We start from the raw sequence: 24,914 nt of genomic DNA, 5'->3' as shown, positions 1-24,914 counted from the left end.
TTATTAGTTCCTAATACTAATTATTATTTGATTCCCAGCGTCTCTGGGTATTGATTTAAGTCACATTAATTGCTAATATCATAATATTATTATTAATAGTGATATTACTAATAATTATTATTACAAATCGTTACCATCTTAAGCCAGTATTAATTTTTACTCTCTTTATTGTGGTCATTATTATCAATAATAATAATTATTATTAATATAATTATAAATATTAATGATTAATAGATTTCTTCCTGATATCCACCGGGGAGAGGTCGATGTTAATTTCTATATCACAGATGGTGTACACCCCCCGTGATAGTGTTTCGAACTTCTGCTTGGGAGAGGAGGAAATGACAATCAGTATCACCGGAAGTAGAAACACCTGTGAGATACTGTTCTGAATATTCAGGGAGGAAGAGGCTGATATGACTCCTAATACAGAGGGGGTTACTCCCTCTGAGGGTGTGCACACTGGGGGTGTACAATTGTCTGAGAAGGAGTTGAAAATTTTCAGATGGGGAGATGATATTACTCAAAATATCAGAAAGAGGCTGTGAGTCCACAAGGCTCCCAGACGACAGGGGGGCGGGCCGGGGGCGGCGGCTGGGAGCCCGATCGCGGGGGGTGCCTGCATCCCCCGCGATGGGGCTCCCAGACGCCAGGGGGCGGGCCGGGGGCGGCGGCTGGGAGCCCGATCGCGGGGGGTGCCTGCACCCCCGACGATGGGGCTCCCAGAAGCCAGTGGGGCGCGCCGGAGGTGGTGGCTGGGAGTCCCAGCTACTTGGGAGGCTGAGGCAGGAGAATGGCGTGAACCCGGTAGGCAGAGCTTGTAGTGAGCCGATATCACTTCACTCCTCTCCAGCCTGGGCAACAGAGCAAGACTCTGTCTAAAAAAAAAAAAGAAAAAAGAAAATGGGCCTATAGAGCTCCATTTAATGGCAAAAAATTAAGGAAAGAATAAAAAGACTCTGCTAATAATGCTGACATGAGCTGCTCATATTGTCTTTTTCTCTGGGACCTAATATTGGGGAGCAGGTGGGACCACCTCCCACCAGGCTCCAGGTGACTTTCGGGCTGTTGCCCCAAATCACTGCAGCCTCTTCCCTGCTGGTCCCTTGATCCTGCTGCTGTGCCGGACGTCCTGAGTGACAGGAGGCACCTCGGCAGCTTCCAGTGGGATAGGCCTGCGGCATTCTGAGCCAGAATGCTGTGATCACTAGGAAGTAAGGAGACATAAGCAGGAAGGGTTCAGGGATAGAGCGGCCACTTCTCGGGGATCAGTCTTGGGCCCGAGCTGAGAAGAATCCCCTTTCAGGATGATGGCTCCAGGCTGAGGTCAGTGCTGTTTCTGTGCATTATGATGACTGACCTGCATCCCAGGGAAGCGTATCCAGGCTCCTTTTTCCCAGGCAATGTTGGGAACACCTTGAAATGGGCCCTGGTGGATTTCAATTCCAGCCTTCCAGAAGCCACTCCAAATGGAAATTGAGCTAACGGATACAGGTGGAGTAAGTAAACAACTTTAGGTCCCAAACAACAATTTTCACATACAATATAGTGTACAGGGAAAAACAAAGCCTCGGGACCCCAACTCACAGCCAAAACGGAAAAATATCATTAAGTTGGAAGCTGAATCATGCAAGAAACTGCCTTTCCTTTTGTTCCTAAGCAGATAGCTACAGATAGCTACATCTCCACAGGAAGCTGGTCTACGTTCACCTTATCTTATATAAAGGCTTATGTAGAGGACTGATTTACAGCATGTGAGATGAAGACGTAACTGATCCTTCCCCATCTGGTCTCTTTCTCTTGCAACCTGAGGAAGACCACAGGTTCCCTCTCTCCCCTCCTGCCCACCATTTTACTCCAGCCCACCCTTCCCCTCCAGCCCACCCTTCCCTCCTGCCCACTCTTTTCCTCCAGCCCAGCCTTCCCCTCCAGCCCAGCCTTCTCCTCCAGCCCACCTGGAAGAGGAAGAGGTCTGCAGCTTACATCAGAATCTCGAAGTTGACACCCAAAAAAGGTAAAAGATCCTGTGGGATGCTGGCATATACAACTAACGAGATAACGCTCTGGGTGTACATCCTAGCATACAGGAAGAGCATTCTTGTTCATGGCGGTGGTTTCAAATATTTCAGTGAGTTTTCCCTTGAATGCCTCAGTTGGGAGCCACTTCAGTTCAGCGCAGGCAGCAAGGGAGCTTCAAGGACTGGTAGTTATGAATTCAAGCTTATACACAGCAACAGGTCACAGGTCTGTGGAAGATACTTGTCAATCAATATTCAGAGGTAGCATTCCATAACTGAAGCATAGGGCATATCTGACTTCATCTGACAAGGCTAAAATCATGATTGTTTTTCTAACTGGGAAATTTATGTCACTTATTTGCCAATAAACAACCATCTCTCTCTCCCCATTTTCTGACATAACGCTAGTCGTTAGAGAAATGTTCCGATGATGTTCATGAAAGAACAAACCAATGTCTTCCGCTTTAATACCACCTATTTCACACATATGACTCTTGCTGCTTCCATGTGACACTAAAAATATCAGGAGTGCCAGGAAGTCTCTTTAATCATCATTCTCCAATGTGCTCAGGAGATGAAGTCATTCTGTGAAATGGACTTCAGTTGACACCACTGAGAAAATGTCCTAGAGAAAGTAAAACTTGTAGTGGCCTCATACTTTACAGAAATAATCCAACTTCTTTCTTTCATTTCTTTCCAGTTTTTGGACATTAATTTTAATTGGTTCAGGGCAACCTGTTTCTGTATCAAAGTCTTGGGAAGCTTCCATTTGTTTTTAAACTATATTATATTATATTATATTATATTATATTATACTATACTATACTATATTATACTATTTATTTATTTAGAAATAGAGTCGCACTGTGTCACTCAGGCCAAACTGTAGTGGTATGATCACGGCTCACTGCAGTCTCAACCTCCTAGGCTCGAGCCAATCCTCAGGCCTCCACCACCTGAGTAGCTGGGACTACAGGTGTGCCACCATGTCCTGCTAACTTTTTATTTTTATTTTTTGTAGAGACAGGATCTGGTTATGTGGCCAAAGCTGGTTTCAAACTCCTGGTCTCAAGCAATCCTTGTGTCAGCCTCGTAAAGTGCTGAGATTATAGACATGAGCCATGGCACGCAGCTGATTTATTATTTTATTTTCTCAGAACTCTATGCAACCTGATTCTTAATACATAAGGAAAGAGAAGCCAGTCAAAAGTGGAAGTAGTTGCACACAATGAAAGTGTCATTTGGCACTTAGACAAGAGAGGCGGATTTTAAAAATTAAAGATCTACATGTCGCAATTGGCTGTGGGCTTGGATATGGACTCCAGCACTTTTTATTTTTATTTTTTTAGGAGGTAGTGTCTCACTCTCTTACTCAAGCTGGAGTGCAGTGATATAATCATAGCTCACTGTTATTTCAAACTCCTGAGTTCAAGTGATCCTCCTGCCTCGACCTCCCAAGTACCTGGGACTACAGATGTGCCATCGCTCCAGGCAATTTTTTTTTTTTGAATTTTTGTAGAGACGAGGTCTCCCTGTGTTGCCCAGGCTAGTCTCAAACATGTGACCTCAAGCAATCGTTCCGCCTTGGCCTCTAAAGTGCTGGGGTTATAGGTGTGAGTCACTGTACCCGGCCAAGAAACCAACTCCACCTGTTTTCTATATAAAGTTTAGCATCTAGATACGAAGCAAAATAAGTTTTAAAGATCAAGGAGTCTGAAGGGAAGCTGCTGGGAGGGGAATGGGCTCAAGGCAGCGTTTTCTGGTCTACAGTTTTGCTTATTCTTGGACTTTCCAAAGTACTGAAAGAAGAAGAAGGAAAGTGAGAAGAGAGGAAGAGGCAGGAGGAAAGGAGGAGTGCTGCGCCTCTGCGGTTGCAGATTAGCCCAAGGCAGCTCAGTGGCTGGGAAGGAAGGGAGGAAACCCCCAAGGCCGAAAGTGGAGTCAGAGTCCTGGGTCCAGCAGATACTGGAGGGGAGGAGGGTGCCAGGAGCCAAAGACCTTCCTGCTAGCACTGCAACCTCTTAAACTGCCTAGGCTTTTATCTAAATTTGATATGTCCACATTTTGTAGACCTCCAAACCAAGTCACTCAGGGTAACCCAGACAGGAAGAGGAGGATGTTAGGAGAAGGTGCCCCACCTGATGATGCCCTTCTGGCTTTTATCCATTCCTGGGAATGACTCTTTCTCCAACTCGAGGGACGCCCCTATGGGAGAATACAGTGGCGTGGACCAGCAGTGGAGAATTCCAAGTCCAAAAAACGATTGGCATTTTCAAGGAAAGTAAGAAATCATCCTGCATATATGAAATATTGGGAAAAAGGTTGTTACTAGTAATTCTCAAGCGACCACTCTGGTGAGACTAGGTTTCTCTGGGGATGTGTGGAGCAGGGTGTATGTACCGAGTGAGCACATCCCACCCTTCAGACTCCTTCAGCTCCTGTCTACTGTAGCAGTCAGAGGGCAACTCCTGTCCTCATCTCCTCTGAGCGACCCACTCACTCATTCACTCACTCATTCATTCACTCGTTAACTCATTCACTCACTCACTCATTCACTCATTCACTCCTTCACTCGCTCACTCACTCATTCACTCACCCTTTTACTCACTTGCTCATTCATTTACTCATGCACTCACTCATTCACTGACCCATTCACTCACTCACTCACTCATTCACTCACCCATTCACTCACTCATTCATTCCCTCATTCACTCACTCAGTCATTCACTAACTCACCCTTTCACTCACTCACCCATTCACTCATTCACTCACTCATTCACTCACTTATTCACTCACTCACTCATTTCCTCATTCATTCACTCAATCATTCACTCACTCAAATCATTCACTCATTCACCTACTCATTCACCTCTTCACTCATTCATTCACTCATCCTTTACTCACACACTCACTCATTTATTGACTCATTCACTCACTCACTCGTTCATTCACTCACTCACTTCTTCACTTCCTCATTCACTTGTTCGCTCACTGACTCATTCACTCACTCTTTCCCTCACCCATTCACTCACTCACCCACTCATCTGTTCACTCACTCATTCACCCACTCACCCATTCACTAAGTCACTCATTCATTCACTCACTCACTCATTCATTCACTCACTCACTCATCACTCATTTATTCCCTCGGTCACTCACTCATTCACTCACTTATTCACTTGCTTATTCACTCACTCATTCACTAAGACACTCATTCATTCACTTACTCACTTATTCACTCACCCATTCACTCACTCACTCATTCACTCATTGACTCCCTTGGCAATTCATTCACTCACTCACGGTCACTCATTCAGTCATTTACCCACTCACTCACTCATTTCTCCTTCCCTCATCCACTCACTCACTCATTCACTGACTGACTCACTCACTCACCCATTCACTCATTTACTCACTCATTTACTCCTTCACTCACTCACTCACTCCCTCTTTCATTCATTCATTCAGCAGCACCCATGACAGGTTCACTCTGTCCTAGGCTCTGCTGTTGCCCTGGGACTGCAGCAGGGAATAGTCAAAGATCTCTGAATCCACGGCATTCAGGGTTCAGCCAGGGGACCTTTCGAGAAGCCCAGCAGATAGGTGAAACGCCCCATGTGTGACACTGACAAGGATGTTTTAAGAGCAGCAGGGAGAGAACAGGAGTGTGCATGGAGCCCAAAATTTCTAAGAGGGTGATCTGGGGAGGCCTCACCATGCAGGAGACCTTGCAGGACAGACCTGTGGAAAGTGGGCAGAGTCAGTAGGGAGAGGAGGGCCTGGTTTGAGGAAAAAGCAGACTGGGTCTGAGGTTGTCGGGTGCCTGCATGGGCCTCTGGGCAGCACCAGGATCTGAAGGGACCAGAGGACAGGCCAGTGTGGCTTGTGTGGTGTCTGTGACACCGAGTCAGCAGAGAAGATGCCTGAATTACATCCTGATAGGTGCACCCTGACTTTGAAGCTGAGGACACCCGAGACATGGAGGTGGGGTGTAGGTTGGGGCAGAGCAGGGGATGAGGAGGGAGCCTGTTCCGGTCCAGGTCAAAGGTGGTGGCCTGGCCCCAGTGGCTCCAGATGCAATGAAGAGCCAATAGGGACTTTCCTGAGGGACTTAGATGCCAGGGTGGAGGAGCACTGCAAGGCTTCAGCCTGAGCCCGTGGGAGGATGGAGTCACCAGGAGCTGAGGTGAGGAAGACTGAGCGGTGGGGGGTTGTGTGGGGGGTGCAGAGGCCTGAGCTCAGTTTGGCCCCTGCAGATTTGAGATGCCCACTCCATGCACAGGCTGAGACAGCAGAGAAGGGGAAGAGGCTGCAGCTCAGGTAGCCCTGGAATGTGCAGCTCCACATGCTGGGGCACTGGGTCATGGTGTCCTCATGGCTGGGAGCTTCTTCCCTCCTGGGATGCCAGAACTCCTTTAGGGCACATCGGCAACTCCTGCGCTCACCACTGAGGGGAAGTGGGAAGGGCAGCTGTCCCTATGCATGTTCTCCTTCACCTTGTCCTAGGCAGGTCCCAGGCAGCACCTCCCCTCCCAAGTGGCTCCCCTTGTCCGCTGCCCCTAGTGTTCACAGCCAGACCCTAGAAGAGGGCTGGACTTAGTGGCTCACTTCTGATGAATAGAACCAGGCAAAAGAGATGGCGGTCTCTCCTGAGATTGGATTGGGAGGAGCTGAGGTTCTGTCCACTGGAACTCTCCCCCTGGCTCTTGGTAGGTGCTAGTTCTGGCAAAGCCAGTCACCCGCCCAGGGCAGAGGGCAACCTGAAGCTGATGCCACAGAGAGACTGGGGCCTTCAGTCCAACAGCCTGCAAGCAACAGAATCCTGCCAGCAACACAGAAGTGAGCATGGAAGCAGCTCCTCCCCTGATGAGCCTGAGCCTTCAGAAGACACAGCAGCCCTAGGCAGACAGCTGCTGCAGCCCTGGAGAGCCCCTGGGGCAGAGGGCCCAGTGAAGCCTGCCTGAACTCCTGGCCCAAGGAGTAATCATTCCTGGGGTATAAGTGTGTGCTGGTGTGGGCCTTTGGAGTAATCTGTCAAGGGACAATAAAGAACATACACACACCTCAGGTCCTACTGGGTGGAAGCTGTATGGTCAGCACGGCATGTAATATCTTCCTCTTGAATTAGAAGATTCATTGCTAAGGCCAAAGTTAAAAAAAACAAAAACAAAAAAACCTCTAGTTGTAGCAACATTGACATACATGACTTTCAAAAAAAAAAGCCATAGCTATTCTTTTCCATCTTTGCTACAGGTATATATTAATATATGTTAATTCCCTGACTGACTGAGCAATGGGCCAAACTCATAAGAACAGATGTGTGAGGACCGTCAGTGACCACCATGACCCCAGTCCCAGCCCTTATACACAGACAGACTTTTGAACATAATCCGTAACCTTGGGGGTCTTGACACTCTAAATTTTATTGTTTTTCATTAACTATTTCTATTCCCTAAACAATACCTGTTCATCGCAGAGAAAAATGGCATTGCCTATACTAAGCAAAAGAAAGGAAATAAAATGCTCAGAAACATTTACATATGTATGCAGACTCACACACACACACACACACACACACACGCACGCATGCACAGGCTCGCACTGTGTCTAGGCCTGCCTTTTCACTTATTTGTATGTCCTGAACATATTTCCATGTCAGTAGACACATATCTTTGTAGTGGTAACAGCAACTAAATATTATTGCAGCGCATATTTTTACCATCATTTATTTAACTCATCATATTTGAACTGTTAGGTTATATCTATCATTTTCTGTATTACAGACAATTTGATGACAAATGACCAATCCCCTAATGTTCAATATAAAAATATCAATTGCATAAGGAGATAACGGGTATTTGGCTAAAATAAAATTCAGTGTGGCCCACCTTCTCCACATGTAACATGTTCTAAAAAGGCATGAATAATTATATTAGCCCTTCTATTCTCCAGCACAGATCCTGAGCCCAGCTGTGGGTACAGGTGCTTAGAGCCTCAGTCTGCTCTTCTGCCCACCAGAAGGCAAAGGCCACTCAACTGCCACCTTAAGACAGCCAGGATACTCCTCTCCCTTTTATTTAATAGAATAATGCTCAGGTTCACTGCATGAGAGCAGCACTCTCTGACTTTGCATTCATCAGGACAACCAAGGTGGTTTGTTTAAAAATACACATTTCCTGGCTGAGTTCCCAGAAACTGGACTTCAGTGGTTTAATGGGGGTGTGCATAGGACAGGTGATTCAGAGGACCACAAGGGGTTAGGAATTTCGCCGTTAATTCTGGCCAAGGGAGCAATTAGACTATCCAGCACTATCCGCAGCATATTTTTTTTTTCCTCTTTTGCAATGAATATTTGATGCTCAGCGGGATGAGGCCCAGGATGAGGCACACATCCAAGAAAAATCCATGCCTCTCCATCTTTTCCCCAGGATTGCCCTTTGGTGAGACTCTCCTTTGCGATTGCTTCACTTTCCCGGGTTCATAGAACAAACCTCTTCTTAGTCTCTTTTGTTGTTTCCTATCTGTTCAACAAACACCCACTGCGCAGGACCATCCTCCGGAAAGCCCTCGAGTGGGGCCGTTTGGGAGCCCTTCTTCGTGGGGTGAGCACTGAAGGAACCGGGATCCCATAAACCCGTGCTTTTGTGGGGGCTGCTCCCTCTCCCATCGCAGGTAACTGGCACCAGGCTGTTAAGCTGTGGATGGGCAACTGGCACAGTGCTTTGGATGTGCGTATTTCAGCACGTGGAGTTGGTCAGTGAAGTCAGCCGAGGTCAGCACAGTGTACGTAGGGAGGAAGGGTCGTCCCGCCTCCGCGCCAGGTCAGTCCCGTTGCGCCTCCTCCTGTCCCACTCTGACTTTCGCGCGCCCAGGCGTCTCTGAGGGTAGCGCCCCGACACTCTCCCCCACCCCAAGGATTCTTCTCCCCACGGGACGGGCTGGGGGCCCAGGAGCGCCACAGACCCAGTGGACCCGGGAAATCGCAGCTTCGTCATAGCTAAGCTCGCCGCGCTCAGCTTTTCCCACCACCTGGAGGATCCACTCTCCGGGCGTCCTTCCCGACCTCAGGCTGCAGAGAAAACTTGGGGGCGGGGATCGAGGAAGCCTCGCGCAGAGGCTCCTAGCGCAGCCCCAGGAGGAATCCTGCCGCCAGCAAGAAGCTGTGCGCACGGCCGGGCTCGGTGCTGACAACAGCCGGATCTACCGGGCCTGCCGCGAGCCTCCGCGTCCAGGTGGGGTCTCCGCGCCCCAATTCCACCCCGCCCCGCCATCGGCGCTCCCCGCAAGTGCGGGGTTTCCACCGGCCCCTGCGTTCGCGCCCACTCACGGTCTCCCTTGCCCCCCCACCCGGAGATGCTCCCGGCGTTCTATTCCGCCCTGCCTTGGCCCGCCCAGCGAACGATGTGACCCCGCCCCCCTGCGGTCTCCCCTCCCCCGGTCGCTGCCCCTGCCCCCACCTGTGGCGCTCCGGGCATCTCTAAAGGCCCCAACCAGAGTCTTCCAACCCACCCGCGAGGCTAGCGCACCAGCAACGCGGCCCCACCCGCAGGGACCCCCGCCCACTTGTGGTGCTACCCCCGCCTCCGCGACTTCACCCACCGCTGGCGCGGCAGCCACCTACGACGACCCCCGCGTAGGTCCTCCTGCCCACACCCGCCCCCGGCCAGCCCCTGCCCCTTTCTCTGCCCCTTTCCCTGCCCCTGCCCCTAGCCGCGCCCCCACCCCCGCAGCCCCTCCTGTGCGCTTGGGCCCCGCCCGTCAAGGCCCTTTGGCGCTAGGGCCGGGCGGGGGCGCGGGCGGGGCAGCGTTTCCGAGTCGGGCGCGCGCCCGCAGCGTCTCCATTTCCTGCTGCGCAACCGGACTAGCTACTGCCCTCGGCCTCTTCGCCTTGGACGCGGACGACTCCCGGGCCCCCAAGGGCTCCTTGCGGAAGTTCCTGGAGCACCTCTCCGGGTCCGGCAAGGCCATCGGCGTGCTGACCAGCGGGGGACATGCTCAAGGTGCGCGCCCCGCTCCGGGCGGCGAGGGAGGGACGGACGGAGAAGGAGAGAAGAGGGAGAAGGGGAGAACAGGGCGAAGGGGATGGGGGAACGGGGCAGAAGAGGGGGAAGCGATGGGAGGACCCGGGGAAAGGTGGGGAAGCGATGGGAAGAACTGGGGAGAAGCCCGTGCCCGGGAGCGGCAGGGGTACCTGCGGGGCGGCGGGAGCCGGCAAGGCAACCCCGGGGTCCTTGCCGGGTGGGGCGGAGGAGGAAGGGACATGGCGGTAGGAACCTCCATCCGGAAAATAGTGAGCTTTCCACCCTCTCCGGTTTATGTTTTAAATTGAGCCTGGTAGAGGGGGTCGCCTGGAGCACCTTCCGGGGTCGTTCTGCCTCTGAGCTATAGGATGGGGCCGGGCTTCCCCTCCGAATCCTGGGTACAGCGCGATCACTTCTTAAGTTGCCCCCGCCCCCCAACTCCGCCCCACGCCACCCCCCAGCATGTCGAGGAAGAAACGGCCGGATGCCCGCGGGCCTCCTGTCGCCTCGGGCCCCGCGCGGCGTGGGCAGGGTCCCGGCTGCTGCAAAGCAGGAAATGGCCGGGGTGCTCTGGGTTCCCGCCTAGCGTCTCCGAGGCGGTCCGGCAGCCCCTCGCGTTTCCGCTGGAAGATTTTAAAAAAGGGTTTCCTGCGCTCGCATGTGCTGTCGCCTTCCGGCTCGTAACAAAACCGAAAACTAAAATGGGTCCCAGGCCCTCCCCGCCAGCCTCCGCGGACGGGAAGGACCAGGAAGCGGGGACTCTGGGACGTCAGCGGCACCGCAGCGCGGGCTCTGGGCTTCCCCTGTCCTGTAATGTGGAAAGGGCTCTCCAGTGGGGGCCGAGCCTGGGCCCACGATGCGGGCGCGCCGGGAGGACATTTAACATTGAAGAGCGGGAGGTGGTGGAGACTCGCTCCCCAGGCCCCGGGTGCACGTAAGGGCACCGGTGCCCGGGTTCAGGAGGGTGAGGCCTTCTTGGCCAGGTAGCCTTGTTAAATCTATCTGAAAATCACAGATAACTAAGTATCAAGTCGTCACAGATCATTTTAGTATCCTGAATGAGATGGCTACGGAAAACATGAAAACATCGTTACTGGTTACCTGCATGATGCATCCAAAACATTGTTGCCTGCACAGTGGCAGCACTGATATTTGTGGGCTTTTGAACATGTGGACTGGAGTGTTAAGAGCCCTTCAGAGTTATGACAGTAGTTTGATTTGAATGTTCTTTTCTTGGCGAATAAATGCTGTACATTGAATTTACCCAGGAAACTAGGAAGGTGAACCCACACGAAGGACACAGGCCTGTGGGCTGCTCCAGGCGCCCTTAGGGCGTTGCAGGGCCTGCGCCATGTGCTTCCTGCTCAGCCTCCTGAGAGCCGTGATGGCGTCTCTGTTCTGCCTCACACTGGACCCGCTAGTTTCATATTCTTGTTATGGTTCCGAGGCTACAAGCGGTTGGATTCTGTGAGACACTCTCTGTCTTCCTCCTCCGGCTGCTTTCAAATGGGTCGTCTTTTTTTAGAACTGATTTTTTTAAGCAGTGATTGATGGGGTGAGTTGTAGTGCTGTCCTGAGCTGCAGAGGGAGCGCATTGAGGAACCTGGGTTTTGATGCTGTGCACATCAGCTGAGTCACCAGCCCAGGGCCCTGTCAGTCCCATTATTAAGCTCTTTTCTTGCTCTTCTCATCATTTCTCAGACGCCTTAAAAAAAAAGCAAACTCCTGCTTGCCGTCACTGGCTGAGTTTGGCAAATGGGTGTTTACCCTGGAAAGAGGGGCATTTTGTCCTCTGGAACATCTAAGGCGCCCTTTGGTGAGGTGGTCTGTATCTGACCACTCTATCCCGTGGGCGTCCTTCCTGCTTCCACCTTCCCTTTCTGAACGCCTCCGCCTCCAGGGCTTTAATTTTCCTTCTGTGTGTGTGCCACGCAGAGGTTATGACTGTTGTGCCACTGCCCTGTTTTTTCTCTTTCTTTCTTTCTTTCTTTTTTTTTTTTTTTTTTTTTTTTTTTTGCTGAGGGCCCAAAACTTGCTGCATCTCAAAAGAAGCAATTGCATCCATTTGTTCGCGATGAGCATAAACTGCTCTTTAAGGGAGACTAATTGGTAAACCCTGCTGCTGTGGGTAGACAGACAGAGGTGGCCATGGAAGGAAGGCTCTGCCTCTTGGAAGCCTGCACAACCGTCCTGCTTTCTTTCTTCAATATCCGCGGGGGGTGGGGGGTGGTTAATTTTAATAAGCCCTGGAAACCAACAAAGCAGGAAAGTGCTAAGACATTGAGGTGTGAGATTTAAAATTACAACCAGCAGCCTCTCATTCTTCCTTCACTGAGGAAGGAAGGAACCAGTTGCCTCTTCGTTTTGGGGCTGCAGGGTATGTTTGGCAGCGACACTGGCCCTTTGTGCTGTGTGACTCATGAATTGAGATAGTTCTTTGCTAAGTGTTTTGTGCAGTAGGTATGAAAATGGAGAAAGAGGGAGCACTGTCCAGGGTGGAGAGGCGTGGAGAGACGCTGTGATACATAGCGAGTCCTTTTCTTCTGGGCTCCTGGTTTTCAATCTTTTTCTTTTTCTTTTTTCTAACAGCTTGAAAGATGGTTTTTGTGTCTTAATTAAAAGATTGAAGACTGTGGGTCAGACCCAAACTAATTCCATTGGCATCAAAGAGAAGGATTCTTTACATATTTATCTATAGGCATAATTGATTTTTTTATTTTTTGCTGAATTATCTGGTTAGTCAAATCATACATTAGAGAAGTAATATTAAAAATTAAAAATTAAAAAATGTATCTGTAAACATATCCCCCTTCCATTCCAGTCTTTGTCTCTGTGTAATTTTAGAACCTTGGGCCATGATGTACATAGAGTTTATATTCTTTTAATATCTTGCTACTTCATTATTTTCATGTTTAATCTTTGGGTTGATGTATCACAGGTCACTTGACTGTTTCTTACAGGTGTTTGGTTTAATTTTTTTTTTTTTCCCTTAACGCTAATGTAAATTTCAGTGTTTGGATGGTAGTTTTAGCAGAATTTAAGGCAGAGTCTCAGTTAGGGTGATGGATCGATTTATAGTCCCTAGTTTGAGGAGGAAGGTGGCAATATGCCCTTTCTTCTAAAATTGATATGTTAAATCACAATGGACATTTACTTGATTTTGAGCACTTGGGACTCCCCTGGGGTTCACTGGTATTGCAAGGTCAGGGCTGGGGATCTTCTGCTGGAGAGGCCCCCAGCGTGCCCAGCGCAGGGTCCTGAGTGCGTTGCTGCAGGACAGAAGCTCTGGGCTTTGCCCTCCAGCGGCCGTCGCTCTGGGAAGAGCTGGCTGCTCCAGGAATGACGCCTATGCTCTGAAGCTTACAGTCAGCAGACCAGCAAAGGTCAGCACAGATGACCTTATATGAATCATTCATTTAACAGGCATTCATGGAATACACATTCCATGCAGCTGGAACTTAGAGTGGAAGGCCATCAGTTCACTGTTGTCTCAGCAGAACTTTGTCCCTGGGTCCCTGTTGAACTTAGAGTGGAAGGCCATCTGCTCACTGTTGTCTGAGCAGAGCTTGGTCCCTGGGTCCCTGTTGAACTTTGAGTGGAAGGCCATCAACTCACTGTTGTCTGAGCAGAGCTTGGTCCCTGGGTCCCTGTTGAACTTAGAGTGGAAGGCCATCAGCTCACTGTTGTCTGAGCAGAGCTTGGTCTCTGGCTCCCTGTTGTAGCCTCCGCTCCTAGGAGGTGCACGGTGAGTGTTGGGGGACCCTCCACAGGCACAATTGCTGAACAAGGACCCCTCCCAAGGGTGTCAGCCCTAGGCCCTGAGCTCTGAAGAGGAGGAAGGCATTCCTAGGGCCGACTTCCCTTCTGGATACTGAGCTCTGCCCAGAGAGAAACTCTTCCACATTCACTGCAGTGAAGTTCATACTTTAGAGACTGGGGCCTGCATTCCCCAGAATTTCATGGCCACAGGTGGTGGCCACACCATGCGACTGGTGTCTATGTTCCCTGGAATTTCCGTGGCCATAGACGGTGGCTGTACCATGTGACTGGGGTCTGCATTCCCTGGAATTTCCGTGACTGCCGGTGGTGGCTGCACCATGCGACTGGAGTCTGTGTTCCCCAGGATTTCTGTGACCACAGATGGTAGCTGCGCCATGCGACTGGAGTCTGTGTTCCCCAGGATTTCTGTGATCACAGGTGGTAGCTGTACCATGTGACTGAGGGTCTGCGTTCCCCTGAATTTCCGTGGCCATAGGTGGTGGCTGTACCATGGGAATGAGGGTCTCTGTTCCCTGGAATTTCCATGGCCATAGGTGGTGGCTGTACCATGCGACTGGGGTCTGCGTTCTCCAGAATTTCTGTGGCTGCAGGCTGTGGCTGCACCATGCGACTGGGGTATGCATTCCTCGGAATTTCCGTGGCCATATATGGTGGCTGTACCATGTGACTGAGGGTCTGCATTCCTTGGAATTTCCATGGCCATAGATAGTGGCTGTACCATGTGTCTGAGGGTCTGCGTTCTCTGGAATTTCTGTGGCTGCAGATAGTGGCTGTACCATGTGACTGAGGGTCTACATTCCTGGAATTTCTGTGGTCGCACATGGTGGCTGTACCATGCAACTGGGGTCTACATTCCCTGGAATTTCCTTGGCCACAGGCGGTGGCTGCACCATGCATCAGGTCCTCTGTCTCAGGAGTTGGTGCCATTGTCTCTGTTACTCCCTCGCCTGACACAGAGAGGCAGTTCCTGACTTTATCACTCCCAGGAAACACACAGGCATCTGTTTTGGATCCTTGTTTTCTTTCCCCATCACTTTTCTCATCAAAGGGAAATTCACATCCTCTAAAGCTGAAAATGGTGTGGGGCCCCCTGGTGGTCTTTCCAAGGCATTATCAGCAGGTAAATTAGATCATGTGGGCCAGTGTACCTGAAGTGAAAACAGAAAGGTAAGTCGTGTCACTAAACTTTGCTGGGAGATTCAGGGTCTTTTTCAGTGGCAGAATCATCCAAAGTAAGTTGTTTTTTCACTGCAGATCTAGATGGTTGGCTGTGTCGGGATTAAACTTAGCCAGTGTCGACAGAGTGTTGCTTAATCCTCACGGAAGGGTGTCAAGTACATTGAAGAATAGCTGCCGAGTCTGCTGTTGTCGGGAGAGGGGCAGGTACGTCTCTCGCTTAGCCCAGTGCTGCAGGAGGCCAGGCTCACGTCAGGCTGTGCGTGTGAGTGGGTTGGATTTTTAGCACTCTGGGACGGTAAAGCACAAACATCTATTTTTAACTTGTGGGTGACCTTCTTCTGTGCTGCTTGAGTCTCTGTGGGCCTTTCTCTGTTTCCTTCCTGAGGAGTCTGTGCCAGGGTCCCAAGCGTTCTCTGGGCTGCACCTCCGCACCTGCCCAGTGAGGAGCCTCCTCCTGGTGGCTGTGGGACTGGGCTGGGCCCACACTGTCAGCATCATCTGGGGTAAGCAAGCCCGCCCTTCCACACCTCAGTGTCCCCAGCTGTTGAACAGGGCTAATCAACTGACCGTCAGGATTAATGGGGATCAGATGCGCTCATCTCATAGCCCTGTTGGTAAATAGCCACTTCCACTCTGTCCTCCAATGTGCTACTCTAGACTTTTTCTTTACCTCCATTTAGCCAGGTGATTCGAGGTGACAGTGACTATCAAGAGGGATGTACAGAGGAAATCAGTGGAAGAGAGCTCGAGGAGCAGACATGGGTGCAGGGAGCACAGTGCGTGAAGCACGGATGCAGGGAGCATAGGCATGGGGAGCACAGATAGGTGTAGGGAGCATGGGCGTGGAGAGGACGGGTGCGGGGAGAACGGGTGTGGGGAGCACGGATGCCCGGTGCACAGGTGTGGGGAGCACGGGCGTGTGACGCATGGGTGTGGGGAGCATGGGTGCTGGGAGCACAGGTCATGGAGAGCATATGTGTACTTGCTCTGCTCTGACAGATGCTGCCGAGCATGTACTCTGTGCTCAGATAGGTCAGAGCCTCAGTGCCTCTTTTTAAAAAAAAAAAAAAATTCTTTTTTTAAAGATAGTACTTCTGTCTTCCTGGTGGCCCCTTTTAGTCGATACTATTTTAAGCCTGCTTTTCCAGAGAAAAGCTAGGAAGGATGGCCTATATAGGTTCCAGTCTGGGCATATCTGGAAGAATGGGTCTCTTTTAGGTTTGAGTCTGGCGTACCTGGGGACATCTTTGAACCTCCACTCAGAGTCCCAGAACCACGTGTAGAGGCTCCCCAAATGTCTGCTTGGACTTTCCCCTCTGCTCGGGGATGATGAAGAGCAGAACCTCACCCTGCCACGACCTCTGGGGTCCTCCTTCCTGGAGGGCAGTGCCTTGGTGACCAGCGTGTGTAGGAGTCTGAGCTGGCACCTTCGGGCTATGCTGTGCAGCGGGGGCTCATGCCATGGGGCATTCTTGTGTTCTGCACCGGGACTGGTGATGTTGGGTATCCTCATGCACTGTGGACCACATGGGGTGCACATGAGCCAGACAGCTCCCGGAATTCGGAGCCTGGCTCTGTCTCAGGCCACCCACCTGTCTGTGGCACTTCTGAGGGATTGTGGGGACCGTATGAGTCTGTGTCCCCACCCTCACTGGCTGGACACCTGTGCCAGGCTGGAGCTTTATGTTTCACCATCCCCTGTTCCGAGTTGTGTGAATATTTATTTTCATTACCTACTCTCATGAGCTTTCCTTTAAAAAAAAAAAAAAAAAAAATCGGAGACAGACTTTGAAGTCCCCTGGCCCCACCGTTCGTGGACCTAATGGTATTGCAGAAATTATGACTTCAATTATGTATAATAACTGGGGCTACTTTAAAAGTCATGTAAAGGAACAAGGTGGAGTAGCCATTTCAAGCTGTACATCATGCTGGATTCTTAAGTGAACATTATCAGGCTTTCAACACATTTTCTCTTTTTATTTACTTTGGAGAATATAATGGATGCTCAGAAGCTGTTGGAATTTAGTAAGAGGAAGTTATCCTTAAGAAGCTATTTAAGCAAGGGGACAGTTGGAGTAAACGTAAATTATGAACACACACCTATTCCAAACCAGAGAAATAAAAGCATCAACTGTACTGGGGTTGAAACTTGAGTGCTAGTGTGTCTTTCCTGCCCACAGTGACTCTGACAGTGCTGTGGGCAGGAAATTCTGGAAAGAAGACTTGGTGCCAGTGGTAATTTTTGTGACGATTCATTTGCTTTCAGCTCAAGTGACTATAGTCTTACTTGCAAATGGCTAGGTCTCCATCAATGGGCCACAACACTGACATAGGACAAATGAGAAATGACCCTTGGGTTTTTAACAATTATTATTTTTAATGGACACATTGTAGTACATATCCGTGGGATACAGTGTGATATTTCAATACATATTTTTCGTGTGTAATTAGCAACTCAGGGTAATTAGCATGTCCATCATCTCAAACATTTGTAATTTCTTAATGCTGGGAATATTTTAAAATCCTCTCTTCTAGCTGCTTGAAAATATACAATAAATTGTAAACTATAGTCACCCTACAAGGCTATAGCACACTAACCCTTATTTTTACTATCTAGATGTAATTTTGTATTCATTAGCCAACCTCTCCCTTTCTGCCTTCCCGTCGCCCTTTCCTGTCTCTAGAAGCCACTGTTCTACCTTCAGAGGGTAGAATATCGTTTTCCTCATAGAGATCTTTAACCTTCTTGATTAGATTTCTTCTGAGGTATTTTTATTTTTATTTTATATTTTTGTAGTTAAATGGGATTGCTTTCTTGATTTCTTTTTTCACTGGCTCGTTGTTGGTCTATAGAAATGCTACTGATTTTTATATGTTGATTTTGTATTCTGTAACTTTACTGAATTTGTTTATCAGTTCAAAGAGATTTTTGCTGGAGTCTTTTTTTTTTTAAATATATAAGAGCACATTGTCTGAAAACAGACAATTAGAGTGCCTCCTTTCCACTTTGGGTGCCCTTGATTTCTTTCTCTTGCCTGACTGCTCTTGACTAGGACATTCAGTGCTGTGTTGAATAGGAGTGGCACAAGTGGGCGTCCTTGTCTTTTACAGATCTCAGAGAAAAAGCTCTTAGTGTTTCCCCATTCCCCATTATGTTAGCTGTGGGTTTGTCACATATGGCCTTTATTGTGTTGAGGTATGTTTCCTTCAGTGCCTCGTTTGTTGAGACTTTCTATCAGGAAGCAGCGTTGAATTCTATCAAATGCTTTTTCTGTATCTATCGAAATGATATTATGGTTTTTGTCCTTAATTCTGTTGATGTGATGTAGCATGATTATTGATTTGTGTTTGTTGAGCAATCCTTGCATCCTGGGATAAATCCCACTTGATCATGGTGTATAATCTTTTTGATTTGCTGTTGGATTCAGTTTGTTAGTATTTTGTTGAGGATTTTTGCATCTGTGTTCATCAGGGATATTGACCTATAGTTTTCTCTTTTTATTGTGTCCTTGTCTTATTTTGGTATCAGGGTAATGCTGGTCTTGAAGAATGAACTTAGCAGAATTCCTTCCTCTTCATTACTTTTGGAATAGTTTGAGAAGAATTGAAATAAAAATGTGTAGAATTCAGCTGTGAAGTCACCTAGTTCTGGGGTTTTCTTTGTTGGGAGACTTTTTATTATTACTTAGTCATACATGTTACTCATTATTGGTCTCTTCAGGATTTCCGTTTCTTCTTGGTTCCATCTTGGTAGGTTGTACGTGTCCGGGAATTTATCCATTTCTTCTAGATTTTCCAATCTGTTGACATACAGTTGTTCAAAATAGTCTGTAATGATCCCTTGTATTTCTGCGGTATCAACTATCATTCTCCTTTTCTGTTTCTAATTTTATTTCTTTGGGATTTCTTTTTGTTTGCTTAGTGTAGCTAATGGTTTGTCTATTTTATTTATCTTTTCAAAAAACCAACATTTTTTTCTTCATTTTTATATTTGTTAGTTTCAAGTTTATTTAGTTCCTCTTTGATCTTTGTTATTTCTTCTACCACTTTTGGATTTGATTTGTTCTTGCTCTTCTAGCTCATTGCAGTTCCTTGTTAGGTTGTTTATTTTAAATCTGTTTTTTAAATGTAGGAGTTCATTGTTATAAACTTTCCTCTTAATACTGCTTTCGCTGTATACCATAAACTTTGATATGTTGTGTTTCTGTTTTCATTTATTTCAAGAAATTTTTAAATTTCCTTCTTCATTTCTTCATTGACCCATTGGCTATTCAAGGGTATATTGTTTAATTTCTATGTATTTATACAGTTTTGAAAGTTCTCCTTGTTGTTGATTTTTTTTTTAAATTAAACTTTGTGTTCTAGGGTACATGTGCACAATGTGCAGGTTTATTACATATGTATTCACGTGCCAAGTTGGTATGCTGCACCCATTAACTCATCATTTACGTTAGGTATATCTCCTAATGCTATCCCTCCCTCCTCGCGCCTCCTCCCTCCCCACAACAGGCCCCGGTGTGTGATGTTTCCTTTCCTGTGTCCAAGTGATCTCACTGTTCATTTCCCACCTATGAGTGAGAACTTGCGGTGTTTAGTTTTCTGTCCTTGCGATAGTTTGCTGAGAATGATGGTTTCCAGCTGCATCCATGTCCCTACAAAGGACGTGAACTCATCCTTTTTTATGGCTGCATAGTATACCATGGTGTATATGTGCCACATTTTCTTAATCCAGTCTGTCATTGATGGACATTTGGGTTAGTTCCAAGTCTTTGCTGTTGTGAATAGTGCCGCAATAAACATACGTGTGCATGTGTCTTTATAGCAGCATGATTTATAATCTTTTGGGTATATCCCCAGTATTGGGATGGCTGAGTCAAATGGTATTTCTAGTACTAGATCCTTGAGGAATGACCACACTGTCTTCCACAATGGTTGAACTAGTTTACAGTCCCACCAATAGTGTAAAAGTGTTCCTATTTCTCCACATCCTCTCCAGCACTTGTTGTTTCCTGACTTTTTAATGATCGCCATTCTAACTGGTGTGAGATGGTATCTCATTGTGGTTTTGATTTGCATTTCTCTGATGGCGAGTGATTATTGTAGCAGGACTAGCCGCAGACAAAACATGATGGAAGGCTACATGCATCAGCTAACAGAACAAAACGTTTTACAGTGCTTTCTCAAACAATGTCTGGAATTTACAGATAACACTAGTAGTTTTGGTCAGGGGTTAATATTATTATTATTATTTTAACCACCAGGGCCAGGTGGTGGTGCCAAGGTCATCTAGCTATTTATCTTACTTCTGTTTCCTTCCAACTTTTTGTTTTCTCCCCCTTCTCCTGTCTTATAAACTAGGGAAAAAGGGAGATGGGGAAAAGCTGGGAAAGACAACAGGAGAAGTGGTGGTCTCCTTCTATATTATGAGCATTTTTTCATGTCTCTTTGCATAAATGTCTTCTTTTGAGAAGTGTCTGTTCCTTGTTGTTGATTTATAGCTTTATTCTGTTAGAGTCTGAGAATATCCTAGATGTTATTTCAATTTTAGAAAAAATGTATTGAGAATTCTTTTGTAGCCTAGCATGTGGTGGATTCTAGAGAATGTTTCATGTGCTGAGGAGAAGAATGTGCATTTTGTATCTGTTGGATGAAATGTTCTGTAAATGTCTGTTAGGTTCATTTGGTCTACACTGGACTTTAAATTTGATGTTTTGTTGTTATTTTTTTGTCTAGATGACCTCCAGTGCTGACAGTGGGATTTTGAAGCTCCTACTATTGTTGTGTTGGTATCTCCCTGTCTCTCTCTGTCTCTCTCTCTATATATATATACATACACACATATATATATATGTGTATGTATATATATATATGTATATATAAATTTATTTGAGACAGAGTTTTGCTGTTGTTGCCTAGGCTGGAGTGCAGAGGTGCAATCTCAACTCATTGCAAACTCCACCTCCTGAGTTCAAGTGATTCTCCTGCCTCAGCCTCCCAAGTAGCTGGGATTACAGGCATATGCCACCATGCTGGGCTAATTTTTTGTATTAGTAGAGACAGGGTTTCACCATGTTGGCCAGGCTGGTCTTAAACTCCTGACCTCAGGTGATCCACCTGCCCCCACATCCCTCCCAAAATGCTGGGATTATAGGCGTGAGGCGCCACGCCCGACCTCTCTATTTAGATCTACTAATATTTGCTTTATATATCTGAGTGCTTTGTTGTTGGGTGCACATATACTCGTAATTGTTATATCCTTTTGCTATTTTGATCTCTTTATTATATAATTACCTTTTTGTCTCCTTTTTACAGTTTTTGACTTAAATTGTGATTGATCTGAAATAAATATGGCTACTCTTGCTCACTTTTAATTTCCATTAATGTGGAATGTGTTTTTCCATCCCTTCACGTTTAGTCTATGTGTGTCTTTGCGGCTGAACTGAGTTTTTTGTAGGCAGCATATAGTCGGTTTTTCTTCTTTTAAATTCATTCAGCCCGTCTGTATCTTTTAATTGGGAATCTTGGGATTATTTTGCTATTGATATCACAGTCCAGACATTAAGATTTTCTCACTTAAGTTGCTTGTACACAAATTAATATGAAGAGGAAGTAGAGTTTTTCTGTTGTCCTTTTGAAGAGAGTGATGGATTATTATTTTGACTTCATGCGAGTGAGGGACTCACCATGCCTGTTGGGATTTTAGAATTTCTTTCCTGTTATTAGGAAGAGCAATGATCTGTAATGGGTTCCTGGAATCATCCAGTGATGGTCTGAATATCTTAAAAGTTTCCTTTCATGTCTCATTTTCTATTTCTCCCCTAGTAACCATGCACCCGGGGCAGGACATGGCCTTACATTTCCTTGGTTTCTTGATGATTTCTTAGGTTTAGTGTTTGACACTGTTAGGATTCTGGATAAAATCAGCCCTTCTGGGAAGTGTGTAAGTCAAACAAGGACTTTCTGGTGGCGTTATACAGGTTTCCCATGCCCCATGAGTACAGGAATAGCTCCCTGGGGAAGGAGAATGGGCACATGATGGCAGGGAGCCATTCTTGGATGGTCCCATCGTTCTGCAGAAATTGTCGTGCAGGAAGAAGAAGCACGTGGCGAATGAGCTGGTAGTGATTCTGCTGATAGTTTTGATCGTTATGATTTGCTCCTGAAAGGTGATGTGGGATGAACTGCAATATTTAGAATGCTGACATTCCTTGAAACAAAGATATAGAAAAAGGCTTATAATTGCATGATGCCTTGTAGTTTTCAGCTGCTCTCATGTGGATCCTTTTTCGTCCTTCTGAAATGCTTTCCCAGGAGAGAGCGTTGTTTTTCGTGTATAGATGAGGAGCCTGGGTTTCAAATGGTTAGGAATTCAGCACACACATTGGAATCTTTAGTTTCCTGGAACATTTTCTATTCAAGTATAGACCACATGGCCTCTAAAGGCTGGCTCATTCTTAACACCATGATTGGGGATCCAGCCTCATACCTGGGGTGGGTGGCAGGAACTCCACAGCCATCCTGGGTGCTCTGGGGTGGGGTGGCTGAGCTGTGGCAGCCCCTCCCAGCTGAGCAGCAAGGCTGGGGAAAGCTCATTCCATTCCCCTTGGTTCTAACCAGGTAGAGGCTTACACTGCACATTTCCTTAGCTGGGAACTTTAGAACTTTACATTTAAATCTAATCTGTGATCCAGGGGGTAGACACATGGGTATTCACTGTACAATTCCTACATTTTTTGTATATTTAAAATTTTTTTTATATGTGTCATGGACGACAAAAGAAATGAGACCCCTTTGAGTTAGCTTTTCTGTATAGCATCTTCTAGAATCAGGAGGCTGGACAGGATTTAGTTCCATCAGAAATCTGAATCTTTCTGGTCAAGAGACGGCACATTAAGTTCTTGGTTGTGTGGTTTCTGGGAAAGAAATATTCTAAATGAGTTCCAGGAATCACCTCTGTGGGATTTCTACAGGAAAAATGACCACTCTTGAAGCTTCGCTGTCACTAACAAGAATAATGGTGACGGTTTCTAAGCTGTCTCCAGCCAATCTTTAGTTCTTTTATGCAGAGTGCTTTTATTCCAAGTGAAGTGCCCTTCTGTTTAATAGTGACCTCCAGTTATTACAGGGATTGCAGCTGCATTTGATGGACGTGAACCTGCTCATCTCTTGCTCCCCAGCTTCGCCTCTGGGGTGCATGGCAGGAGCTCCACAGCCATCCTGAGTGCTCTGGGGGTGGGAAGTCTCTAGGGGGAGTGGACAGTGCATGGCCGGGACGTTCCTGTCCGACGTTCCACACTGGTGTGTGGGCGTCTCTGCCCTGTTTCCTCCGTCCATGCATCTGTGGCCTGTTTTCTCCGTGTGTGCCTCTGTGGCACGTTTCCTCCGTCCATGCGTCTGTGATGTTTCTTCTGTCCGTGCGTCAGTGGCGTTTCTTTCGTCCCTGCGTCTGTGGCACTTTTCCTCCCTCCGTGTGTCTGTGGCTTTTCTTCCCTCCGTGCGTCTGTGGTGTTTCCTCCGTCCGTGCGTCTGTGGTGTTTTCTCCGTCTGTGGATCTGTGGCGTTTCCTCTGTGAGTCTGTGGCCTGTTTTCTCCATCCACGCTGAAGGCCGTCGCTTCTCTCTAGTTACCACTTACTGATCGCTCCCTGTGTGCTGAGCCTGTGTCAGGCATGTGGCGTGTGTCACCTGTGTGGCAGGGTTTTGCGTGACACACAGGGACACACGCTTGGGGAGCTGCAGTGATGGGGTCATAGCCACGCAGCTCAGCCCTCGGTCTGAGGGTCTTGGTGCCCACCCAGCTCTTCCCGAAGCAGCCTCGGGGCAGATCCCAGCTCTGCTTTCTCTCCTCGAGGTACCTCATGAAGTAAACTAAGCAAATCGAAAGTAGGAAACGGTTGTGAAATGAGGTCTGGTTTCAGGTGTGTGTGGTCATTTCTCTTTACATGTTTACTTCACATACCCCAAATGATATACTTTCCAGCTGGTATAACAATTAATTACCAGCCATTACTAGTACAAAATTCCATGAAGGATATTTGAGGAGGGCATAGTCTCAAAAACATGCTTGATTTTCACAGTTGTGATTTGCATGATAAAGCTGTCAGGACTGTGACTTTCTTTTGTTATATTATTTTTATTTTTAGACCCTTGGGAGGAAGTTATTTAGTGATTACTTATAATTGTGAAAATAATGTAATGATTACAGAATCTCATTAGAATAAATATTATATTTTCTGTTCCTTATGTCAATGAAATCATCTTAATCCAGGCCGATGTTGGCAGGAATTGTCACGTTTAAAATGGGTAAGATATTTATGTGATGTGACGACCTCCCGTATTGTCTCTGGAACATATCAGAACTTTCATCTCAATTCTCACTTGTTGACACCCTACCCTGTTTTGTAATTATTCTTGTTTGCATCAGAATTTTGAATCCATGTACCTGAGATGATACTTACGTATGCATGTACGCATGCAGGTGTGTGCATGTGTGTATGCGTATGTGCGTGTCCACGTGTCCATGTGCACGTGCATATGCATGTATGTGTGTGCATGTGTACGTGTGTATATGAGTGTACGTGTCTGTGCATATGCGTATGTATGCATGTATGTGCGTATGTGTGCATGCATGTGCGCTCATGCACACACGTGTACATGTGCATGCACGTGTGCACGTGCATACACGTGTATGTGTGTATGTGTATGCACATATGTAAACGTGTGTGTACATGTATAGGTACGTGTATGCATGTGTATGCATCTGTGTGTGCACAGATATACCTTCCCCTTTCATACAGGCTGTTTTGAGTATTGCTGTTAGGCAGTGACAACTTTCTGTTTCCTCAGTCAGAAAATGGGTAGCTCATCATTAATAAAGATGAGCATTCAACATCAAGAATAACTAAATACAAATGAAA

The 24,914-nt window shown here is 47.3% G+C and overlaps 1 protein-coding gene across 1 annotated transcript in view; it reads left to right on the top strand.

The window, feature by feature from the left end:
* The first annotated feature begins 5,845 nt into the window (after positions 1 to 5,845).
* The window catches only part of LOC140711310 (uncharacterized), a 53,257-nt gene continuing 34,188 nt past the window's right edge, over positions 5,846 to 24,914 (top strand). The window contains exons 1-3 of the mRNA XM_073014290.1: positions 5,846 to 5,960; positions 6,732 to 6,967; positions 9,016 to 10,018. Coding sequence (XP_072870391.1) covers positions 5,846 to 5,960; positions 6,732 to 6,967; positions 9,016 to 10,018 — 1,354 coding nt within the window. The remainder of the gene's footprint in view (positions 5,961 to 6,731; positions 6,968 to 9,015; positions 10,019 to 24,914) is intronic.

This window comes from Chlorocebus sabaeus, unplaced genomic scaffold, assembly GCF_047675955.1.
Source record: "Chlorocebus sabaeus isolate Y175 unplaced genomic scaffold, mChlSab1.0.hap1 unalloc_scaffold_599, whole genome shotgun sequence".
Lineage (NCBI taxonomy): Eukaryota > Metazoa > Chordata > Mammalia > Primates > Cercopithecidae > Chlorocebus > Chlorocebus sabaeus.
This window is presented reverse-complemented; position numbering and strand designations above follow the sequence as displayed.